We start from the raw sequence: 23,667 nt of genomic DNA on the forward strand, positions 1-23,667 counted from the left end.
CTTTGTCCTTACCCATAACTACTTCACATTTGGGGACAATGTATATCTTCAGATCAGCGGCACTGCTATGGGTACCCGCATGGCCCCACAGTATGCCAACATTTTTATGGCTGATTTAGAACAACGCTTCCTCAGCTCTCGTCCCCTAAAGCCCCTACTCTACTTGCGCTATATTGATGACATCTTTATCATCTGGACCCATGGAAAAGAAGCCCTTGAGGAATTCCACCATGATTTCAACAATTTCCATCCCACCACCAACCTCAGCCTGGTCCAGTCCACACAAGAGATCCACTTCCTGGACACTACAGTGCTAATAAACAATGGTCACATAAACACCACCCTATACCGGAAACCTACTGACTGCTATTCCTACCTGCATGCCTCCAGCTTTCACCCTGACCACACCACACGATCCATCGTCTACAGCCAAGCTCTGCGATACAACCGCATTTGCTCCAACCCCTCAGACAGAGACAAACACCTACAAGATCTCTGTCAAGCTTTCTTACAACTACAATACCCACCTGCAGAAGTAAAGAAACAGATTGATAGAGCCAGAAGAGTTCCCAGAAGTTACCTACTACAGGACAGGCCTAACAAAGAAAATAACAGAACGCCACTAGCCGTCACCTTCAGCCCCCAACTAAAACCCCTCCAACGCATTATTAAGGATCTACAACCTATCCTAAAGGATGACCCAACACTCTCACAAATCTTGGGAGACAGGCCAGTTTGATTTCAGTGACATGCTGGTGAAAAATGCTTTGGAGAATGAGAGAATCTATACACCCCCAAAGCAAGTACAGACTGGGTAGCAGCTTCAGTATTTGAGTATTTGCTTCAGGTTGGGGGGCTGTCTGTAGGTCGTCCTTCAGGATAGGTTGTAGATCCTTGATGATGGGCTGGAGAGGTTTTAGTTGGGGGCTGTAGAGGCTTGTTCACCTGCACATCTACCAATGTGATATATGCCATCATGTGCCAGCAGTGCCCCTCTGCCATGTACATTGGCCAAACTGGACAGTCTCTACGTAAAAGAATAAATGGACACAAATCAGACGTCAGGAATTTTAACATTCAAAAACCAGTCAGAGAACACTTCAATCTCTCTGGTCACTCGATTACAGACCTAAAAGTTGCAATTCTTCAACAAAAAAAACTTCAAAAACAGACTCCAATGAGAGACTGCTGAATTGGAAATAATTTGCAAACTGGACACCATTACATTAGGCTTGAATAAAGACTGGGAGAGGATGTGTCATTACACAAAGTAAAACTATTTCCCCATGTTTATTCCTCCCCCCCCATACACACACTGTTCCTCACACATTCTTGTCAACGGTTGGAAATGGCCCACCTTGATTATCACTGCAAAAGGTTTTTTTTTTTTCTCCTGCTGGTAATAGCTCACCTTACCTGATCACTCTCATTACAGTGTGTATGGTAACACCCATTGTTTCATGTTCTCTGTGTATATAAATCTCCCCACTGTATTTTCCACTGCATGCATCCGATGAAGTGAGCTGTAGCTCACGAAAGCTTATGCTCAAATAAATTTGTTAGGCTCTAAAGTGCTGTCAAGGTTCCTTCCCCACTCTGAACTCTAGGGTACAGATGTGGGGACTTGCATGAAAACCTCCTAAGCTTACTTTTACCAGCTTAGGTTAAAACTTCCCCAAGGTACAAATTAATTTTACCCTTTGGCCTTGGATTTCCACTGTCACCACCAAACTTTATCTGGGTTTACTGGGAAACGTAGTTTGGACACATCTTTCCCCCCAAAATCCTCCCAACCCTTGCACCCCACTTCCTGGGGAAGGTTTGGTAAAAATCCTCACCAATTTGCATAGGTGACCACAGAGCCAAACCCTTGGATCTTAGAACAATGAAAAAGCATTCAGTTTTCTTACAAGAAGACTTTTAATAGAAGTAAAGGAATCACTCTGTAAAATCAGGATGGTAGATACCTTACAGGGTAATTAGATTCAAAACATAGAGAATCCCTCTAGGCAAAATCTTAAGTTACAAAAAAGACACACAGACAGGAATAGTCATTCTATTCAGCACAGCTCTTTTCTCAGCCATTTAAAGAAATCATAATCTAACACATACCTAGCTAGATTACTTACTAAAAGTTCTAAGACTCCATTCCTGTTCTGTCCCCGGCAAAAGCAGCATACAGACAGACACAGACCCTTTGTTTTTCTCCCTCCTCCCAACTTTTGAAAGTATCTTGTCTCCTCATTGGTCATTTTGGTCAGGTGCCAGTGAGGTTACCTTTAGCTTCTTAACCTTTTACAGGTGAGAGGATTTTTCCTCTGGCCAGGAGGGATTTTAAAGGGGTTTACCCTTCCCTTTATATTTATGACAAGTGCCACAAGTACTCCTTTTCTTTTTGCGGATACAGACTAACACAGCTGCTATTCTGAAACCTTTCATCCCCTACAATCTGGCAGCTCCAAAGGAGTTGGTGGAGGAACTAATGACATCAGCTTTCCCCTCTTCCATTCCTTTATTTATAACACAGTGCAGCTGAGAGTCGTGGCACTGTCCTGAAGTAAGTGGTTTCTCCTCTCCTAAGCTCCTATCTCGACTGCTTGCAGTGACTGGTGTCTGCACATGTCACTGGCGGTGAGAGCAGAGGAGTTCAGATTGGTACTGGTTATGAATTCATCTACCAGGCCCTTTCCAGCCATCGTATTAAATTGAGGAAGAATACAGTTCAAGCATATAGTGTGGTAATGTGCATTTTGTTATGTACTGTACGGAAACTGTGTTAGCAAATGAAGTGTGTAGCCCACAGACAAGTTGTCAATGCAGCCCTCAGTGTTGTAAAATGTGGACATCCCAGCCTTAAGCAGGGCATTACTGCTGTGTGTACAAGTGCAGTTGTGGATTTTCTGACACACACATCAATGGAGGAGCTGACCCTGAAATTAAAACGACCTACTTAACTAACTTCCTCCAGGCATTAGGTCTTCCATTTGAATTAAACTCAGAATAGAGAGGCAAAGTTCTGGTCTGGGCCTGAACTTTTCCAAATTTTGGGGAGAAAGAGAGCATAGTGGCTGAGAGATAGAAAGGCAAATCCTCAAAATTAGATGTGAATCTAGATCCAAACTTGCCCAATGTTTGTGAGATGTTCAGACTTGAGGTTTTTGGTTTAGACCACCTCTAGTGTGACCTCTCAGAACTTTTTTATAGTTTATTTTCAGCAGACGCACTATACAGCTCTGCTTTCACAGGATTGCCAAGTTGGAAAGGTTAATAAGAAACAATGAAAGATGAAGCAAGACAGAAGAGGCCCAGGCAGAGAGGGCTCTGGATTTTTGGATTCTCTACATTACTGACCCTGGACACCAAGCAGAAGATTGAGAGGGAGGCTTGTGACCCCTCCATTCTGAAGCCTTGTATTTTCTTTTCCCCATGCACAAAGAGCAAAGCTTTCCTTTCAATACATGTGAGCCCAATTTGTGAACAGTTATTCACACAAATAATCTTAGTGACTTTCTTGGGACTACACATGTAAGTAACTGCTCACCAGTGTGAGAAATGGATTCAGTCTGGACCTTAGCTCTTTATAGCTACAGAACAGATACATCCTGGTACACTCCTGCACATTTCTGCATGGGATCACAGCTAGGACTGAGAGGGTGGTTTGGGCTCCATTCATAGAATCATAGAAGTGTAGGACTGGAAGAGACCTCAGTAGGTCATCTAGTCCAGTCCCCTGCACTCAAGGCAGAACTAAGTAATAACTAGACCAGTGGTTCCCAAACTTTCCGCCACTTGTGCAGAGAAAGCCCTTGGCAGGCCGGGCCGGTTTGTTTACCTGCCGCGTCCACAGGTTAGGCCAATCGCGGCTCCCACTGGCTGCGGTTCACTGCTCCAGGCCAACGGGAGCTGCTGGAAGTATGTCCCTTGGCCTGTGCCGCTTCCCGCAGCTCCCATTGGCCTGGAGCAGCGAACCGCGGCCAATGGGAGCTGCGATCGGCCAAACCTGCGGACGCGGCAGGTAAACAAACCGGCCCGGCCCGCCAGGGGCTTTCTCTGCACAAGCGGCGGAACAAGGTTGGGAACCACTGAACTGGACCTTTCCTGACAGGTTTTTGTCTAACCTGTTCTTAAAAACCTCCTATGACAAAGATACCACAATCTCCCCTACGCAATTTATTCCAGTGCTTAACTAACCTGACAGTTAGAAAGTTTTTCCTAATGTCCAACCTAAACCTCCCTTGCTGCAATTTAAGCCCATTACTTCTTGTCCTGTCCTCAGAGGTTAAGGAGAACAATTTTTCACCCTCCTCCTTGTAACACCTTTTATGTACTTGAGAACTGTTATCATGTCCCCCCTCAGTCGTCTCTTCTCCAGACTAAACAAACCTAATTTTTTCAATCTTTCCTCATCGGTCATGTTTTCTAGACATTTACTTTTCACTTTTACATTACCTTAACCCTTTACATTCACATTAAATCCATGCCTTTTTGCTGAGGCTGCCAACTAGGGTGCTAGTTGCTAGTGAATTTTCTGAAATGGGGTTGATTCTCTTTTAAGGACTAGACTGAAATCACCAATTCTTTTCATCCAGGCCACCAAACAGCTTTCAGATGGTGGTAACTTTCGGACACCACCAGGAGTGAAAATAACTTAAAAATCTCACCAGTGTGGGGCCTTGGGTGGAAGGGGCTGGGCTTGGGGTCAGTGTCCCCCTGCCAGCCCTTCCGTGCTGCCAGGCCCGCGCCACCCTGGTCTCCAGCTGCTTCTGCGAAGCAGCAGGTGGGCACCCGGGGTCCTTTTAAATCACCAGGCCCCAGGGCAGCTGCCCCTTTTGCCCTCCCCCATAGCTGCCCTCGGAGGGGGCAAAAGAGGCAGCGACGTTAACAGCTTTAACATCGGCTGTGTCCTGGCCAGTACCAGCAGCCACTTGCTATGCCATACTGGGCCGTACCAGCACACTTTACACCTCTGGATACTACCAAACCAAGCCAAGGGTGGTCTGGGAGTGACGAGCTGTAGAACTCAAACAATCCTTTGCACTATATACACTTCTGTGTTAAAGGTTAACTCTGTTAATGAAAAGGATGAAGAAGAGCTCTGGGGAAGCTCAACAGCTTGTCTCTCTCACTAGCCGAAATTGGTCCCAGTGGTGCTGGAACAATCTGTATAGTGGGGCTGCTGAGAGCCATTGGACCAAACTGCAAATCCTGTATGTAATGGAAACCACTTCCAGCCAGGGATGCGGCACCCTCAGGTTCCATACTTCCAGCACCTATGGTTGGTTCAATATAAGATATTTCCTCATGCACCGAGTTTTTCTTATATTCTGGGACTAACGCGGCTGTAACAACACTGTTTATATAAAGAGCATTTAAGTGGACCCTGAACAGACAAAAAATAACAACAAAAAATGAAGCCAAGAATTCTTAGCTACATCAAGAATATTTAAATATATAGACCTGAGCAAAACGTAGGATTTATTTATAAGGTATCAGTTAATTTACTTAAGCATTTTACACTATAAATCCTTTTGAAAGTACTCCCAGTGCCTAACTGTTATCCATCGTCTCTTGTTTCATGGAAAATGCAAGTGATTTAAAGTATTTGACTGATATTTTAAGGCAACAATTTATTTCAACTGTCAGCTGCTCAATGTGAAATGTACGTTGAGGTACAAGGGCATTGTAAAGGAAGCATATTTTCCCTTGTCTCTTTGATGCACTCTCTTCCCCCGGCCCTTCATGTCAGATTGTTCACTTTCTCTCTGTTTATCTTAAATGTGGATTAATTTATTTCAAAAATAAATATATACTTTTAAAAGGATCAAGCATAGTAACTTTCCAAGGCAAGGAGCCCAGCTATCTCTACGGACCAATCCTTCAAGCCGTTCCATGAAGGAAATCCATGGAGCTCCATGCAGGCGTGCAGGGGTCCACTAGCACAGAACAGCTTGCAGTACCGGGGCCCATGTTTGCAAAGCATCTAGCATCTAGCTTTGTTCCTGACTGGGGCCTCTCTGAGTATTATCAGAATATTAATAACAATGGATGGGATTTTTCCAAAGCACCTAAGGGACTGTTGACTTTCACTGCCACTTATGATCCTAAGTTACTTATGATGTGCTTTTGGAAAACCCACACAATGTCTTTAATACCAAAAGGCACCACAAGACAATGGCCTCCACACCACTAAAGCATGGGACTGACAGGGTGTCTTTGGAGCTTAGGTGTGTGGAGGCTCTGCAATGAGACAAATTTTGCCCTAGCAGAATAGGCTTGAAAAGTAAGGCTCACATGTTCAATGAGATCTCTACATCTTCACTCATAATTCGGTCCATGCCAATAATGCATGAGTCAAAACAGGATACTTAGACATCTATGGGCTCAAATTTATAGGCTATGGACCTGGTTCTCATCTCAACTATGCAGGTTTTGTGCCAGTGTAATTCCATTGACTTCAGGGGGCATTGTTCCTTATTTACAGCCAAGTGAATGAGATTGGAATCCAACCCTGGGTTTCAAAAGTGGCATTACAAATGCATATATGTGAAAGGTGAATTTTCTTTGATTTGAAGTGTTTAGCTATCCTTGTTTCGCGTGGGAGAGTTGATCTAACATTGAGACACAGGCAATAAGCCTGATGCCACTTTCAGTGTTAGAAAAATGAGGTCCTGAACTCTGAATTTGGATGGTGGAATTAAAGAAAGTGATTTAAAATTAATGAGTTTTAAAATGTATTTATTAAAGGAAGTGATTTTAAACTAATTCATTTTAAAATGTATTTATTTGTAACTTAAGTGTGCCTGTAAATTCTGTTAAGGATTTGAGATCAAAAACATTTTCCTTTCATGATGTGTTTATTTTAAAAGTATTTCATTCTTAAATCCTTTTCATTCTGTGCCCATAATAATCCATTATGAGCTCTGATGAGACAGTAACTTTACTTTTTCTGCCCATTTTACTTCTTTGATTGCAGGACTTGTGGACAGAAGTCTTCTGTCAGGGCTTTCTGCTTTAAGAGCAAGCAAAGTTGTCAAATCCTAAATAGGCCTTCATTACATTGGTCTCCTTGGTGAGGGGCTCTTTATTGCAGTCCAACATTGAGCTCCTTTGTTCATTTGCTAGCTTGGTCTCTCTCTTTAAGACCTTGAACTTACATGGTGCTGAGCAACCTTAATTCTCATTGAACAACATTAAGTTTTGGGGACTATTGGTCCAGATTCTTCTGGCAGTTGTTTCCAATATATTTCCAGAAGAGTGTACCACAGAGGGTGACTGCTCCCTGACTCCATCTCACCCCTCTGGCTGGTTATGCTCTATCACGTAGAGATCCATTTCCTAGTGACTGGTAGAATGACTTCCATAGGCTCAGGTGGAGAGAGGGAGGAGGCTTACTGGTGCCATTCTTGCTTTTCTTCCACCTAGTCCTCTTTGCCTATTTTTTCACTATTTTATTCCATTCCATGTTTTTCTCTACAGAAGATCAGCTAGCCCTGTATTTTCTACTCAACAAGCTAGTTTTAAAGACCAAATAGGCTGTGTTTGCCTGTGTGGGTGGTTTTAAACATTCCTCCTGAAATCTCTGACTAGTGACAATGTCACAGGCATGTACAAGTATTTCTAAAGTCACTTTTAGAAATGGCCATGCCCTTGAAAAAACTCTGTGAAGTGGGACGTTCTGGAAATATTTCATGAAGTTCTGTCCTTTCTGTCCTGCTGTCGCACTTGTTTAAGAAACAAGAAGGTAGGAGTACTCTTCAAAGAGTAAATGTGCGACGCTTTGGAGTTTGTGAAAATTCCACAGCAGTTATTGTTTCTGAGACATGAGAAAAAGTTTTGTTCCTGGAAGAACCTAATGATTCTATACATACTGGCCTAGATTTATAAAAGTAGGAGTTAAAAGTGAACACCCCTGGACATTCAAAAAGGATGAGCTGAGCTCCCAAAAGTCAAGAGCTTGGCTTCAAAATGATCAGATTTTTTAAATAATAAATGTAGAGGTCTTTATTGTTGTTCTGGATTTTGAATCGTAGGTTTCATGTAGTCAAACTTTTCTCCACCACAGTAAGGGGTAGAAACTCACTTTTAAAAAAGAAAGTTGAGATTCTCACTTAATCACAGGATTCCAGGAGCTGTGGCTTTAAGAAAATACAAATATTGTGAGACTTGCAGTAAAATCACAAGAGTTGGCAAAACTGAGTTAGGGTCCTAGATCCATTTTTAGACACCTAAATAAGTGGCCTGATTTTCAAAAGCACTGATAACCTAACAGTTTGCATTGAGGCAATAATAGCCAGCAGCAGTGAGATCACTGGGACCAGCACTTAAAAAAATTGGACCACTTATTTAGGTGCCTAATATGGATTTAAAAGCTTATCTTTAGACTATTACTTTTAAAAATCTTGGCCAATGTGAAATAGAAGATGTCTTCATTCTATCTAAGTACTTCTATGCCCCCCCCATCACTGCAGTATTTGAGCACCTTCATCTGATATACATTATTATGAGTGTGAACTTGAAATACTAAATGCATTGCAAATATTCTGTATCTCAGTTATCTGTAAAATATTATTATTAATATTATTTATTACAGCTCATCCTTGGAAATTATGGCTATTTCTAGAGTGCTATTTAATAAATGGCTAAAACTGCTGAGAATATTACCTCAGTTTATTCTTAACTTTGCTTTTGCCTAAGTCCTCATTGTTGAAAAGGACATTCTAGTCAGAGATCAAAAAATCCTGACTACAATGAGGTCTGCAGGACTTATTGAGCTAGGTTGGCATATAATTGTTCTCCACGACCCTGTAAAGTAATTGCCAACAAAATACTATCCGCACAACAAATGAATTTTTAATTTGGTTTTATTTTTGTTTCCGGTCTCTTTCCCTCCCTGCCTCCTCCCCCATGAATTCTTCAGATGAACGCAGGAGCAGCATTTTGTCATCCTGTAACAGCTGCTGCAATATAAAGAATTGAAGGGTCTGAGAAAGTTACAGCAAGAAAAACATTTTCAACCTGTCAAAAATTGGTTTGAAATTCGTTTTCTGCACCCTCACAGGTCAAGTATCTCTACTTTTGCCTAGGAGGCACTAAGAAAAAAATTAAAAACATTTGGAGATGTTAGTGTTTTCCCTGGTTACAGCTCTGCATTTACTCTGAGCTAAACATAGATGCAGCATTTCCTTGCCAGCAGATGTTAAACTATTGTGCTCAATCTGTATAACAACAAACCAATTCAGATGTCTCCCCTGTTGAGGACATTTGGCCTACAAAACCTGAAACACAGCAGCCTTTTGGTAAGAAGGACCCATTTTCTGTATGTTTACTGTAACTGCAGTGATCTGGACTCACTAATGCGGGCATTTCTCTGTGCCATCTGGGCCTGCCATTGAACAAGTACACAATAAATAGGAAGGATGACAAGTCACAAGATGGATGATGTTTAATCTGAGACCAGTCAGTAAGAAACTGTATTTGCTCAGAGATCCTCTGGGAAGAGAGAATCCATGGAGGACACTCGATTGACATAGCTCCACACGCTGAGACCCCGCAAGATAGGCAAAGGTGTCAACAGTGTCAAGAGCTGCTAATAAGTCCAATAAAGTCATCATGGATATCTTACCCTGGTCTACCACTGTGAGGAGATAATCAACCAGCAATATCAACACAGTCTCTGTGCTAGATCTGGAACCAGACTGATAGGGATACAGGAAGTCTATGGCATTCAAGAGTTATTGGAGCAGCCCGCATTATAATCTTCTTAGTAAATTTCTATTAAAAACGGATGTTTGAGATGGGATGCTAATCACTGAGGTGGTAAAAAACAAAAAAGCTTGAAAGTAGTTTCTCAAACACTTAGCGATCAGGTTTTTGCTCAGGCGTGTTTTTTGTCCTGGAGCAAGACAATTGCTAAAATGTTTTGCTTTGAGGAAAAATATTCCATCTCTGTGGGGGAATCTTATTATATCTCTTGCTTGTTCCCACAGTATAATCTTGTGTGTGCCAATGCCTGGATGCTAGATCTAACACAAGCTGTTCTCAATCTGGGGTTTCTGACAGGAGCATTCACTCTAGGCTATGCTGCAGACAGGTAAAGTATGTGTGTTAATGCAAGTCTACCCTTATAGAGGCAGAAACATTTTGTGCTGTAATCACCGTATGCAAACATTCAAAGTTTGGAGGTTCAGTTCAATTCCAAGAAGCAGGTCCCATATAAACTTAACTTCCTGAGTCTGTAAAACTGGTCTGGAAACTTCATGAGATTTTTAGTACTTCCTGGTCCTGTTAGGACTTAAAATAGCATGAAAAGAGCCCTTCTTGTGGTATTTCATAATTTCTGTTCACATCTGAACTCAGGAAGTACAGAGGAACACAGAAATGAAAAGCAAGCATTCACAGAGAGTTTTGGGGTTGACAATTTCTGAGGGGGCATAAGGCCATTGATGAAGAAAGCAGCTCCTTTGAGAGAGGAAGAAGAAACTCAGTGCTACAACCCTCTGAGTTCACACATAAGGCACACATACCCATATGTTGACCACCAAGGTCATGGTTACAGTTGGTCTTCAACATTTTTAGAGCTGACTGAATACTGCAAAAATGTGTGGGTGAAATCCAGCCCTGTAAACAGGGCCAATGCCAGAGCTAATCACTACTTAAGTCCAACTTTCCTTCAAAATAGGAGGAGGAAGCCTTATTTTAAGGAATTAAGTCAGAATTAAATGGTGTGCAGTCCTCATGCCAGCTCAAATACAAGGGTGAATTTCACTGTAGATGAATATTTCTTTGATTTGAAAAATATATTAACCTTTGCTGTTTTGTGCTCCTTTTCTATTTGCTATCCATGAATATCCTAGTAGGTGATTTTATTAGGCAGAGCACACAGAGAATATTCTCAGATAAAGCACTTTGAATTCCTAAACAAAAGTATTTACAATAAAAACCTCATTGTACTGAGAATTATGGTCATCCAGTAGAGGACAAACCTACCACATGACCTACGTGTCCAATCAAAAGCAAACAATACAACTTTTGCATACTGAAGTCACACAACAAAGCTCTCAAATATGGTAGAGAGCAAGGATTATTTGCAAACATTCTTAAGTGAATAATTCTTTTAAAAGAATCAAGTGAAGAAATTTTTTTTAATCTTTACACAGACAATTCGCAAACAGAAAGAAGGAGAGAGACAGTGAGCTGATAAATCATTGTTTGAAAGTATTCACTTAGCCATATTCAGAATAAAGGGATTTAAAGCCAGGTTAACATTGGATGAAGACAACATTTCAGGGCTGCAACTATAAACTAGTTGTCTCATGATCAAATCAGAGAGAATCATGATGCTTATAAAGTACCTGACAGTCTTGGATGAAATGATAATAGAAATAATTTATATTATTATAGAATTACATCTTACCCACAACATTTGGATCTGTAATTGTCTCTTTACCACATAGTTCAAAGGGTTTTACCTAGAGCTTATCGAAAAATACCAATTATTTTTCTTAGTATTTTTTTAAAGTCATTTTGGTCAAAATTTCTTATTAGTTTTGCTTTGTGTCCTCTCCACAACAACAACTCCCTCCCCCACCCAAAAACAAACCTGAAAAAAATACAGAAGTTGCTTTTGTTAAAAAATAATTTTTTTTGGTTTCTGGAGTGTGTGGGGTGGGGAGAGGGGTGTTGGTTGGTTGGGTTTCAGCCAAAAACAAAAAACAAAAACAGGAAATTTTGAGAAAAATTAAAGTTTTTATTTTGATCAAAAATATTTTTATTAAAAAATTGACTTTTTTTAAACCAACTCTAGTCTGGACCTGTAGTTAGGCTTGGCTTGTCCATTAATATTGTTGGGATAAAATGTTTAAAATTCAATACTAATGAATACAAAATTAAAATACTGGAAGATAGACATTATAAGCTCTAAACAGAATATTTATGCAGCTGCTTCATTTGGCATTCTAGTAAAGGGTAAGACATTTCCTACACAGGGTGTGCCTGTACTTAAAATAGGCAGTTTAAGGGAATAATCTTGCACATGTTGAAGTCAATAGCAAAAGTCCCATTTATTTCAATAGGCGCATTCTAATTTCTATAATTTAAGTGCACCATGCAAAATTAGAAACTGTTTTCCAAAAACTGGGCTTAAACGTTTTCAATCACTGCTTTAAAAGTGGAGATAGAGAGGCTGAGATTAATATCCAGGAGGAGAGAGTTCCAATTCCTAGTAGCCAGTACAACAAAGACTCAGAAAGTCACCATCATAAGGCCTAGTGATGGGAAACCTTACAAGATTGATAGCATCAACACAAGACTTAGGAGCAGGTTTAAACTCCAGCCATAAACTAAGTCAAGAAGGAAAATATTAGTCATATTTCAACATTTTTGCTCTTTTTTTTTTTTGGCAGATATGGCAGAATCCGTATTTACCTCTACTCCTGCCTTGGAGTAGGCTTATGTGGCCTTGTTGTAGCATTTGCACCAAATGTTTATGTATTTTTGATCTTTCGCTTCCTACAAGGTGTATTTGGAAAGGGAACCTGGATGACAGCCTATGTTATTGGTAAGAGCTGTACTTTTCCCCTTTTTGGGTGGGGAGATTGAGGGAATGGATGTTGGTGGACAGACTTCCTGAATGTAAAGGTAAGTGAGAACTGTACAGTTGTTCACCAATGATCAGAGGTGAAAGGAACCAGTGGAGATAGATCATCACTGGAACATAACATAACCCTGATTCAAATAGCCCTCCCAGAGTCCCTCTTATAACCCTGATATCTGGCTGCTCAAAATCTGCCGCCAAGTGATCCACCTCAGCATTCCATCCCGGGGAAACTTTTCCCCTTTAGCTTCACAAATGTTATGCAGAGCACAGCAGGCTGCTACAGCCATGCAAATATTTTCCTCATTGAGGTCTAACCTGCCAAAAGGCAGTGCCAGCGACCCTTTAATCTACCAAATGCACATTCAGCGGACATTCTGCACCTGCTGAGCCTGTTGTTCAAGCACTCTTTGCTGCTGTCAAGCTTTCATGTAAGGCTTCATGAGCCATGGGAGTAAGAGGTAGGCAGGATCACTATCGGCATTTCCACATCCCCTTTTGGAATTTATTGGTGTGGAAAGAAAGTCCCTGCAAGCAGCTCTCTATACAGATCAGTGTTCCTGAAGATGTGTGCACCTTCCCTGACAACTCCACAATGATGTCAGTGAAACAAGCCCAGTGATCCACCAGCACCTGCAATACCATAGGGAAGTAGCCCTTTCTGTTGATGTAATCTGTTATATCTGTCTGGGGCCAAAACTGGGATATGCATGCCACCTATTGCCCCACTGCAGCTAGGGAATCCCATTGCTGAAAAAGCATTCATTATTTCCCATACATTGAGTCACAGTCCTTCGGAACAGGAGGCAATTAATGGCCCTGTACACTTGCATAATCCTAACCCCTATGGTGAACTTCCCAACTCCAAACTGATTAGCAACTGACCAATAGCAGTTGGAGTTGCCAGCTTCCACACAGCTATTGCTACTTGCTTTTCCACCATGTGGGCAGCTCTCATTGTTCTTGCACTACAGGGCAGGGGCAAGTTCCACACACAGAGTTCCAGGAAGGTGGCTTTGCACATCCGAAAATTCTGCAGCTGCTCATCATCCCAGACCTGCATAATGATGTGACCCCACCACTCAGTGCTTGTTTCCCAAAGCCAGTAGTGATGCTCCACTGTGTGCAGCTCTTTTGTGAATGGTAACATCAATCTTGAATTGTTTCTTTCCATGGCACACATCAGGGCAGGCACCACGGGTTCATTTTCAGATTTGCAGGTCATGAAATACTGTAGGATCAGCTGTGTTGTGTTCATAACAAGACTGGAGAGCAGTGCAGGATTCATGCTATCAGGAAGAGATGGCGGGCACACAGTCTACAGGGGCAGTTGAAAAGTAGTTGGAAGCGCATGGAATGATGGAATGGAGAAAACTGCAACATGGGATGATGAGCCTGTCCCCATGATGCACTGCGATCCATTCCCAGAACTTCTGGCAGCAGAAGGTGGTGAGTTGCACAGTGGGATAGCGACCCACGGTGCACTGCTTTCTCTGTTGATACTGGAGCACCAACTGTGGATGCGCTCCGCCAACACAAGGAGCTTTGTGTGAACATACACAAGCGATGTAATTACAGTGGTTTATGAGCGTCGACATAACTTAAGTCGATTTAACTCTGTAGTGTAGATCTAAGGCAAAGTCCCCTTTTCAAAAGTGACGTAGGTACTTAACAGCCTAAGGGCTTGTCTACACTGCAGTTGCACCTCTGTAGTGCATCAGTGTAGACACTACCTAAGCAGATGGGAGAGGTTCTCCCATCTGCGTAAGTAATCCACCTCCCTGAGAGGTGGTAGCTAGGTCAATGGAGAAATTCTTCCACTGATGTCTTCGGTGACTTAACTATGCCACTTAGTGGTGGTGATTTTTCCCTGAATGATGTAGTTATGCTGACCTAACTTTCTGGTATTGACCATGCCTTGGTCAATGTGATTTATTTATCCCTTTGCTTTACCAGCAGGTATGTTTAAGGCTGATCAGTGGCCTAAGTTTCTATGCCTCATATATTGATCTCTGGGGAACATATACTTTATACCAAAACATTGACTTCAGTACACTTGGAGGTTGGTTCCTGTAATATCCTGGAGATATACCCTTCAAATTATTGACACGGTACTTTGGAACAATCCAAGAAGAGGCTGCCCCCAAAGAATCTTAGATTTTATACTGAACCCGTTTTTACTGGGACAAGATTATGGGAGTTCAATGTATTCAGATCGAGTCTCTGAGTCTTGATGTTAAGGAGCTCTCAATCACCGGTGATACAAATTCCTCTGCATCTGCAGAGGTCAACCTCCTCACAATCAAGTTAAAAAAAAGAGCAAAAGTAATTAACTTAATTCTTAAGTACCAATTTTATAAACTCTTATAATGATAAAGAAACACAATAATAATAGCTTATTTTCTACTACATAACAGGGCTACTTCATAATCCACATATATTATTTTCAGAGTTATACATAAATAGAAACAAAAAATCAAACCAATTAAATCTAAACAGGTTAGTCCCCACAAACTCACAGTGAGAAGTAACTCAGAGTTCCAAAAGTTGAGGTTGGAGTTCTCTTCAGTCTTTGCTCATGAACTCAAAACAGCCTGCTGAGTTAAAAGCACTGCAACAATATATTCCCGCCTCTTGCATGCAGAAATCTCCAGTTGAAGCCCACGAAGACTCTTTCTCCTTCTCTGCTGAACTGTAGAATGACTCAATCAGCTAGTCAACCAATTAACCAACCAATCAGTATTAAGTATATAAATTAAAAACCCTGTTACAATAAAAATAAGAAACTGAGAAGAGCCAAATACAGATGACTCTTTCTCTAGCATCACACTTAACTAAGAAGAGAGATTGTGACCCATACTGGTTAAGGCAATTTAACTAAAACAGTTTAGCTAAACATCAAATAACATTCCAGGTATATAATTAAAATGAAAGAAGATAGTCACAGAAAGAGGAAATGGGAGGGAGAAACTAACACTGCCGGTGCTTCCCTGCCAGTGTTGCAGAGTTAGCCATAGCACTAGCTGGCTGCAAAATGCTTCAGAGTTAGGGGAAGCCAGCCTGCTCCTGTTCCTGAGCTTCTCCCAGCCCATGTAGGTCATGTGTCTTTTTATAAAGCAGCTGCCCTAACTATTTGCTGTCAGTGGAGTCTGAGTCCAGCTACAGGGAGCCTACTGAGTATGACCAAAAGCACAGCACCCAATTCCAGAAACTTCTGGACATGGAACGCTAACTGTGCATTGGCCTAGCAACAGTGACCCAGACACTCATTCCTTCCCCTTTCCCCCCCAATAACTCCCTATTAGGCACATGGGTTACACGTAATTTTTAGAAAAAGGGCACCTTCAGTTGTAATCCAAGGTAGAACCTCCTGCATAACTGTGAGCCAACATTGCAAATGTAATATTTTTAACTTGAATAGGGTTTATTTCTGTTTCTGTTTTTCCCTTCTCTTCAGTGACAGAAATAGTTGGCTCAGATCAGCGAAGGATTGTTGGAATTGTGATACAGATGTTCTTCACCCTTGGAATAATGATTCTTCCTGGAATTGCTTACCTGGTTCCCACATGGCAGGGGATTCAGCTGGCCGTAACGCTCCCCAGTTTTCTTTTCCTGCTGTATTACTGGTAACGTTATTGTGTTCATTTTGACCTCTGTAGGTTCATACTTTGTATTCAGATCTAGATCAGAGAATTCTTAAAAAGAGGGTTTCCCTGAACTTTTCAGAAATTACTGTTGGATGCATTTCGGATTAAGACCTGGTTACAAAATATAAAGTGAAAAAAAAAAACTTTGTGGCCTGATAAAATGCCTTTCTGATTAGTCAAACTATACAAGACCCATAGTCTGACATTTCCAAATAGGTTTTACAGGTCTGGAATCCACCAAAAATGTCCTTCACAATATGCCTATATTTTCATGGGTGGACTTTTGTTACCACTAGGTCCATCCTCCAAAGTTCTCTGGTTGCCTTGTAGAGGTCTCATAGGCCTGGATTCCAAATTAAACTTCTTTGGAGGATCTCATATACATGTTTTTGAAAATTTAATTACATTTATTTGTGACTGAATACTGTCCCAGTAGTAGCCAAGGAATTTCATTCAGTTCTTTCCTAGGTGTTCACAAGGCAAGCAAACATTTTGAGCCAAAAATTGTTCTCTGATGTAATTCAACTGAGTACACAGGAGGTACACCAGGACTGAATTTGGCCTTGCAGAGTTCAATGTACCAAATACGAAAAGAGGGGCGAGAGCAATGATTGGTAGAACAACACCCATTAGAAGTTTTAAATGTTATTTTTGTTGTTGTTAATTTACTCTTTGACTCTGTGGCACTATGATTCCCCCACCCAGTATTCTACAAAGAGATTATTGGAAGGTCAGGGACTTTCAAAGTGCCAGGAAACACTTGAGGGGAACAAGAACCACACAGAGATGTTAATTAACTTGTATGTTTGGCTTGACCACAAGCAATATTTCATTTGAATGGAATGGAAAAGGCCCAGGGTTGAACAGGAATGGAGAGTGAACTCCCTTACCTTCTTTCTTGTAGGAGTTGTCCTCCAAGTCAAGGTTGAAGTACTTTAGTTAGGGCAGTGTGGGGAAGTATGCGCTACTTCTGAATCAGCTGCACCTACCTATCATTCTCTTCCCAGCTGTGTGCCTCAACCCTGACCTGAAGGGAACTACATCTCTGGTTAAACAGGTAATTCATTCTCCATGTCATTCACTCCTTTTCCTCTCTGAGACTGTCAGAAAGGTGCCACTTAGTGCAAACCCTGGTGGTGAGTTTTAATAAAACTTTGTGGTTATAGAGTTACAGTGGTTTTCATCTAAAACTCTCAAAGCACTTTACAAAGGTGGGTAACTATTCTCCTTTGCAGTTGGAGAAACTGAGGCAGATTTGTTGAAGTTCTCACAACAAGCTAGTGACAGAGCTGGGACTAAATCCGAACTCTACAATCACCCAATCCCATGCTTAACTGTCTGCTAAGAATTAGAGAGACAAGCAGTGCTTAAGTTGTGCCAGGGCTGAGCTCTGGCACCTCTAGGCTTGGCAGTTCATAGTCCTGGTACCTCTGCGCTTGCCAGGTCAGTTTGACAGTAAAAAATTTGCTTGAGCTCCAACATATAATTGCTTGAGCCCCAGCACCTCTTTGATTATACATTAAGCACTGGAGACAAGGCGAGTGGGGTCATATCTTTTACTGGACCAACTTCTGTTGGTGAGAGATAAGCTGAAGAAATCTGGAGGTCTGAAGAAGAGCTCTGGGTGGCTCTAAAGCTTCTTTCTCTCACCAAGATAAGTTGGTTCAATAAAAGGTATTACCTCACCCACCTTGTGTCTCTAATATCCTGGGACTGACATAGCTACTACTGCAGGGCAATGCTAAGAACTAGGCCAGGTCAACAACTCCTTTCACATAGGCCATCAATCAACCATTTGATCTGAACTAGATTAGGACCTCCAATGTAGAGGCAAAAAGTTACATGTCCTGTCACCAATTCCCTACGGCTTCTGGGCCTTAGGAAACTTTCAGGAAAGTTGAGCAAGATCTAACAACTATTTGAATAAAAAAAGATAAAGATAAATGGCTGAAAGTTGCATGTAAACTGTAGACAATCTACTAGTTCTCAAGCTGTGGTCCATAGACCTTCCTGGTTGTCCATGGCATGAAGTATTTTGAGAGTCAAGCTGAAGGTTGACTGGGGAGCTGGGTCCATGGAAGAATTTCTATCTTGTTGAGAGGCTGAAGAATCACTGCATTAGGTGTTAATGCAGGTGATGATTCCCATGGTTTTCTAGACACTATTAAGCAAAATCCTTGCCTCCCTCTGTGCTTTTACAGGGCAGTTCCTGAATCTCCACGCTGGCTGCTGACACGCAAAAAAGGAGAAAAGGCATTAAACATTATGCACACCATTGCCAAGCATAATGGGAAATATCTCTCACCATATTACTCTGAGGTACTTACCATATGTTTGCTTCAGTTTTGTTTGATCTTTAACCAGTGGCCTTTCTGTTTGGTTTAGAAGAATTTTACAGTACAACACCGTGAACAGATTGTCTGGCTCAATTTTTTTTTTCTCTTGAGAAGGAAGAAGTAGGTTTATTGAAAGGACACGTGTTGAAATGAGAAGATTTCCAAGAAGTCATAAGAGATGGGAGTGCTGAGTTACTAATGTAAAATTCACACTAAACATCCCATATCTTAAAGAACTATACTAGACATCTTAAATCACTAGGGGCCAGCATCTTTCATAACGGCTTATGATCCGACAATATTGTGTAGTAGTCTGTCAGCTGACGTACACCATGTGGAGGATGTGTCCATTAGTCTCATTGTGGAGCTGATATTTATCTCAGTCCTAAAAAATAAAGGTTGAACAAGGAAGTGGGTTCTAAGTACTTAGTGGTGGGGGGGGGGGGAAGGGAGCTGGTTAATAAGATTCCCTAACAAAGTTGTTTCTCGTTTTGGTTTTTTTTGGTCATATTTCTTGTAATGATGTTTTTCTTGGTCAGCCCTAATTATAGACCTTGTGGTTCAGAGCAACGGAGTAGGAACAACGCAGCAAAGGGGCCTTAAATTATGTTGCAGAATGGAGATTGTGTCTTTCTACATATTTGTAGAAAGCCTAGCACAAGGATACCCTAATCCTGATTTGAGTCTTTGATTGCTACTGTAATGCTATATTATTAAACATAGTGAGCACAGCATAATAGCCCCTCCATGCCTATTCTGCTTGTTAAGGGCCGCGCCAAATTTTAGAGGGCATACCGATTGTAGGGGGAAGAGACAGTACTAAGGCACGGGAGTGTTGTTCAAGCATACTGCAGTTTTAAGTGGGCAGTATCAGCACTACTGTGCAATGACACTGCTGCTCATGCTCCTCTCCTAGAACATCATATATGGATAGCTGCATGAAAGCTTGCATTGCTCTTTGCAGCATGAACTTACATGCTGAACCTGGACGTGATTTGCCAATACTCCTGGACCATCATTTGAGGGAATGAGGGTCCAGGAGACCTGGCAAATCACATGGAGGCATCAGGGTCTTTGGGAGCTGCTGCTGCTTCCTTTGGCTGGTCCACTGGGTCCCAAACCCCTCCTGCCCAAAGGGAGGATCTAAGAGGAGCTCTGAACTGAAACCCACAGATTTGCCCTCCTCCCAAGAGTTTCTCTACAGGAGCAAAGGGATGGCCAAAATTTAAACTAGGGCAAGCAGAATCTGTATTGACTATGAGTTCACCATTTGCAAAAGGGAGGATACCTGATGGAATCAGAATTCTCTTGTGGCCCTGGATGGAGGTGAAAGGACTGACATGGTTAAGTATACATTGTCATAGTGTTATGGCATTACATATGGCCATGGACTATATCTCATTGCATTGAATGGTTTCAAAAGAGTACTTTCTTTAGCTTTGGACATGTAGACAAATAGCCTATCAGCAACAGTCAGTCAAGAGATCTGTAGGTATAGTCTACAAGCCAGGCTTGGAAGTTAAATGTCAGACTTCAGAACCTCACAGGTTCGCCTTAGAAGATCTGTTTTAAATCATTAGCTTCACTGGAGAAAATCCCTAGAGGACTGCAGTCTATCCACCACTGAACATATTAAGATTTTTTAAAAGGAATGGTTAACTTGTTCCTGGTAAAGAAAAAATATTTGTAGGAAATATTCACTCAGCAGCACGCTGAACAACATTGGTAAAGTTTCACAATAACCCCCAAATGGGTTAGAGGAAAGATTTTGTCTGTGATTCATGGGTTTGAAGTAAAACTGCCTCTCTCTCTTTTCCCTGGGTGGGGAGGTTTGCTGTCAATGACTTTTTTTTGTGCAGCTTGAACACTAACTGTTGTGCTCTCTAACATGAATCACACTTTTTTTTTTTTTTTTTAGAAGGTTAGGTTTGGAAGGGACCTCAGGAGGTCATCTAGTCCAACCCCCTGCTTGAAGCAGGGCCAATCCCCAATTTTTGCCCCAGATCCCTAAATGGCCCCCTCAAGGATTGAACTCACAACCCTGGGTTTACCAGGCCAATGCTCAAACCGCAGCTGAGAATATCTTCCTTGTGGGTATGCTGCCACAAGGAAGGTTCCTGTACATCAGGAACCCAGAGTGACTCCAGGGATATAAAGTTTAAACTAGAACCATCTTTAAAAGTTACATAACAAGATGGTTCCTACGGACTCTGAATATGCAGACCTGAGTTTGTCTGCATATCAGAGACTCATTACCCTGGGAGGCCTTCTGGTGATTACACATGACTTAGGCTACATTTTAGTTATGGGTATTTTCAGTAAAAGTCATGGACAGGTCACAGGCAGTAAACAAAAATTCATGGCCCATGACCAGTCCGTGACTTGACAGAACAAGGAGTAATGGTCTCAAGTTGCAGTCGGGGAGGTTTAGGTTGGATATTAGGAACAACTTTTTCACTAGGAGGGTGGTGAAGCGCTGGAATGGGTTATCTAGGAAGGTGGTGGAATCTCCTTCCTTAGAGCTTTATAAGGTCAGGCTTGAGAAAGCCCTGGCTGGGATGATTTAGTTGGTGTTGGTCCTGCTTTGAGCATGGGGTTGGACTAAATGACCTCCTGAGGTCCCTTCCAACCCTGATATTCTATGAGTCTATATTTCTATATATCCCTGACTAAATATTGGGGAGAGGGGTGGCCCAGGGGTGCCACGGGTGCTCAGGGGTGGGCAGCCCCAGGGGATGCTGCGGGTGCTGTGGGGGTGGCCCCAGGGAGTGCAAAGGGTGCTTGGGAAGCGGTGACATCCCTCAGTTCCTAGGCAGAGCCACAACCACGCAGCTCTGCATGCTGCCTCCTCCCTGAGCGCTGACTCTGCAGCTCCCATTGGCCGGGAACTGCAGCCAATGGGAGCTGCGAGGGCGGTGCCTGCAGGCGGAGGCAGAGCGCAGAGCCCGCTGGCCACGCCTCCCCTTAGGAGCCGAGGGATGTCGCTGCTTCTGAGGAGCCCCGCGCAAAGTAAGCACTGCCCAGAACCCTCACCCCTTCCCACACCTCAACCCCCACCCCTGAGCCTCCTCACCCCCAAACTCCTTCTGCTGATGGCACTGGGGGGTGGTGGCCCGAGACAGCCCCAGCACCAGCTGGTGTGGCTGGCCCAGGGGCTGTCTGAGCTGCTCAGGCGGCCCCCAGGCCAGCCTTACCTGCCGCTGAAGAAGTCATGGATATCATGGAAAGCCATGGAATCCATGACCTCTGTGACAAACTCACAGCCTTACACGTGACTAATTTGAAAGAGACTGCGCCACAATATACTACATTGACCCTGAATTTCATAGCGCTCTTCTTCAGCTCTATGTAAGCTCGAAATCTTGTCTCTCTCACCAACAGAAGTTAGTCCAATAAAAGATAAGTTTCAGAGTAGCAGCTGTGTTAGTCTGTAGCTGCAAAAAGAAAAGGAGTACTTGTGGCACCTTAGAGACTAACAAATTTATTTGAGCTCACAAAAGCTTATGCTCAAATAAATTTGTTAGTCTCTAAGGTGCCACAAGTACTCCTTTTCTTTTTCCCATAAAAGATATTTCCTCACCCACCTTGGACAGAAGACTAGGCATTTATCCCTTCAAGTTATTGTTCTTCCTCCACAAAAGTGGACACTTTGCCCAAATCTGCATGATTTTATTTACACTGTAAGAAAAAATTTCTTTGAATTAGTCACAACTCCCACCCAGTGTCAGTTACTCATGGTTGCTCCTATGATAAATATAGTCCTCATAAAAACTGCATATTCCATTGCAAAAAAAGAGGTGCGAAAAAGCATAGAAATTAATGTGTGTAAATATTCCATTATCCTTATAATTCATACATTCAGTTAATGACAATTTTGAAATGTAAGAGTTCACCTGACATATTTCACAAACAAGCTAAACTCTGACCTTCCTGACACCTTTACAAACTATTTTAACACATACATATATCATTAGTTATATGTTTTATAGATACACATATATCAGCAGGGATGGATATGTTGAAATATCCATATACCTTTCCTTAACTAGTCATTTCCATGCTTTTTAGTGCATAGTTTTGTGTAATTGTCATAATGTTCTTGTTATGGAGTTTCTGTGAACATTATATTAATCACAGGAGCAAGCTTACATTAATGACATTTTTTTGTGTGGGAATAGGCAACGTATTGGGCCACTCATTTACTTGGCCAACAGAATATAATTAGAGGACAGGATGGCTGTAGATATGTGAAGCAGTGTGATGGATGAAGTTTTGATTACCAGTGAAAGGCTAGGCCAGAAATTAGTAAATCATTTCCACTATGCAGGCCAAGATGATGTCAGTGTCACCCCCAGCCCAAGAGATTGAGTGGGGTAAACTAGCTAGATTGGAATAGCATCTTCTGCAGTTACAGACGTGTAAACTGAAACAGTTAAGAAAGAAATGAAGTGGAAAGATACATGAGTGAGACAGAAGTCAGTAAAACTGTTCATGTTCTCAGATTAATCTCTCTTTTCTACACTTCAGTATTTTAAAAACCTGGACTAGAATATAGAGACTTGCATCTTTTCCCATCACACTTATTAAGATCTCAGCTGACATTCTTAAGAAATAGTCACAGTCATGACCCCAGTTCACAGCTGCAACTGCTTAACCTTGAGTAATATCTGAGCTGCACTTTGGATCTGTTCCTGGGACCTTTTTGATATACAACTTCTGTCATTCCTGATGCTGTGCCCAGGAGACAGTGATATTTCAGGAAGTGCATTAATAGGGGGTCAAGTACATTTCTCATTTTTACTCATACCAGAATTGTCTTCCTGATAATTATCTCTAGCTTTACAAAGGCGTTAGTGTGTGTGTGTGTGTGTGTGTGTGTGTGTGTGTGTGTGTGAGAGAGAGAGAGAGAGAGAGAATCCACCATAACATGCATGGACTTTGGCTAAGATTTTCAAGAGAGCCTGAAAGGATTAGATGCCCAGAAAATCAGAGCCTTTATTGGCACTCAGATACCATGTTGATGAATAGAGGTGACCGGAGGACACTTCTGTTTCACTGCAATTTTCAAGGTTCTGAAATGTTGGTTTTGTTC

The 23,667-nt window shown here is 42.0% G+C and overlaps 1 protein-coding gene across 3 annotated transcripts in view; it reads left to right on the plus strand.

Annotated features, from left to right (window-relative positions):
* SLC22A3 (solute carrier family 22 member 3) overlaps positions 1 to 23,667 on the plus strand; it is a 50,782-nt gene that overhangs the window by 13,176 nt on the left and 13,939 nt on the right. For all 3 annotated transcript variants that reach the window (XM_084624628.1, XM_084624630.1, XM_084624629.1), the window contains exons 2-5: positions 9,987 to 10,090; positions 12,402 to 12,556; positions 16,050 to 16,218; positions 18,441 to 18,558. In XM_084624628.1, the coding sequence (XP_084480754.1) occupies positions 9,987 to 10,090; positions 12,402 to 12,556; positions 16,050 to 16,218; positions 18,441 to 18,558 (546 nt within the window). The remainder of the gene's footprint in view (positions 1 to 9,986; positions 10,091 to 12,401; positions 12,557 to 16,049; positions 16,219 to 18,440; positions 18,559 to 23,667) is intronic.

The sequence above is a fragment of the Lepidochelys olivacea genome (assembly GCF_965140295.1).
Source record: "Lepidochelys olivacea isolate rLepOli2 genome assembly, chromosome: 3".
In the NCBI taxonomy this organism is placed as follows: domain Eukaryota; kingdom Metazoa; phylum Chordata; order Testudines; family Cheloniidae; genus Lepidochelys; species Lepidochelys olivacea.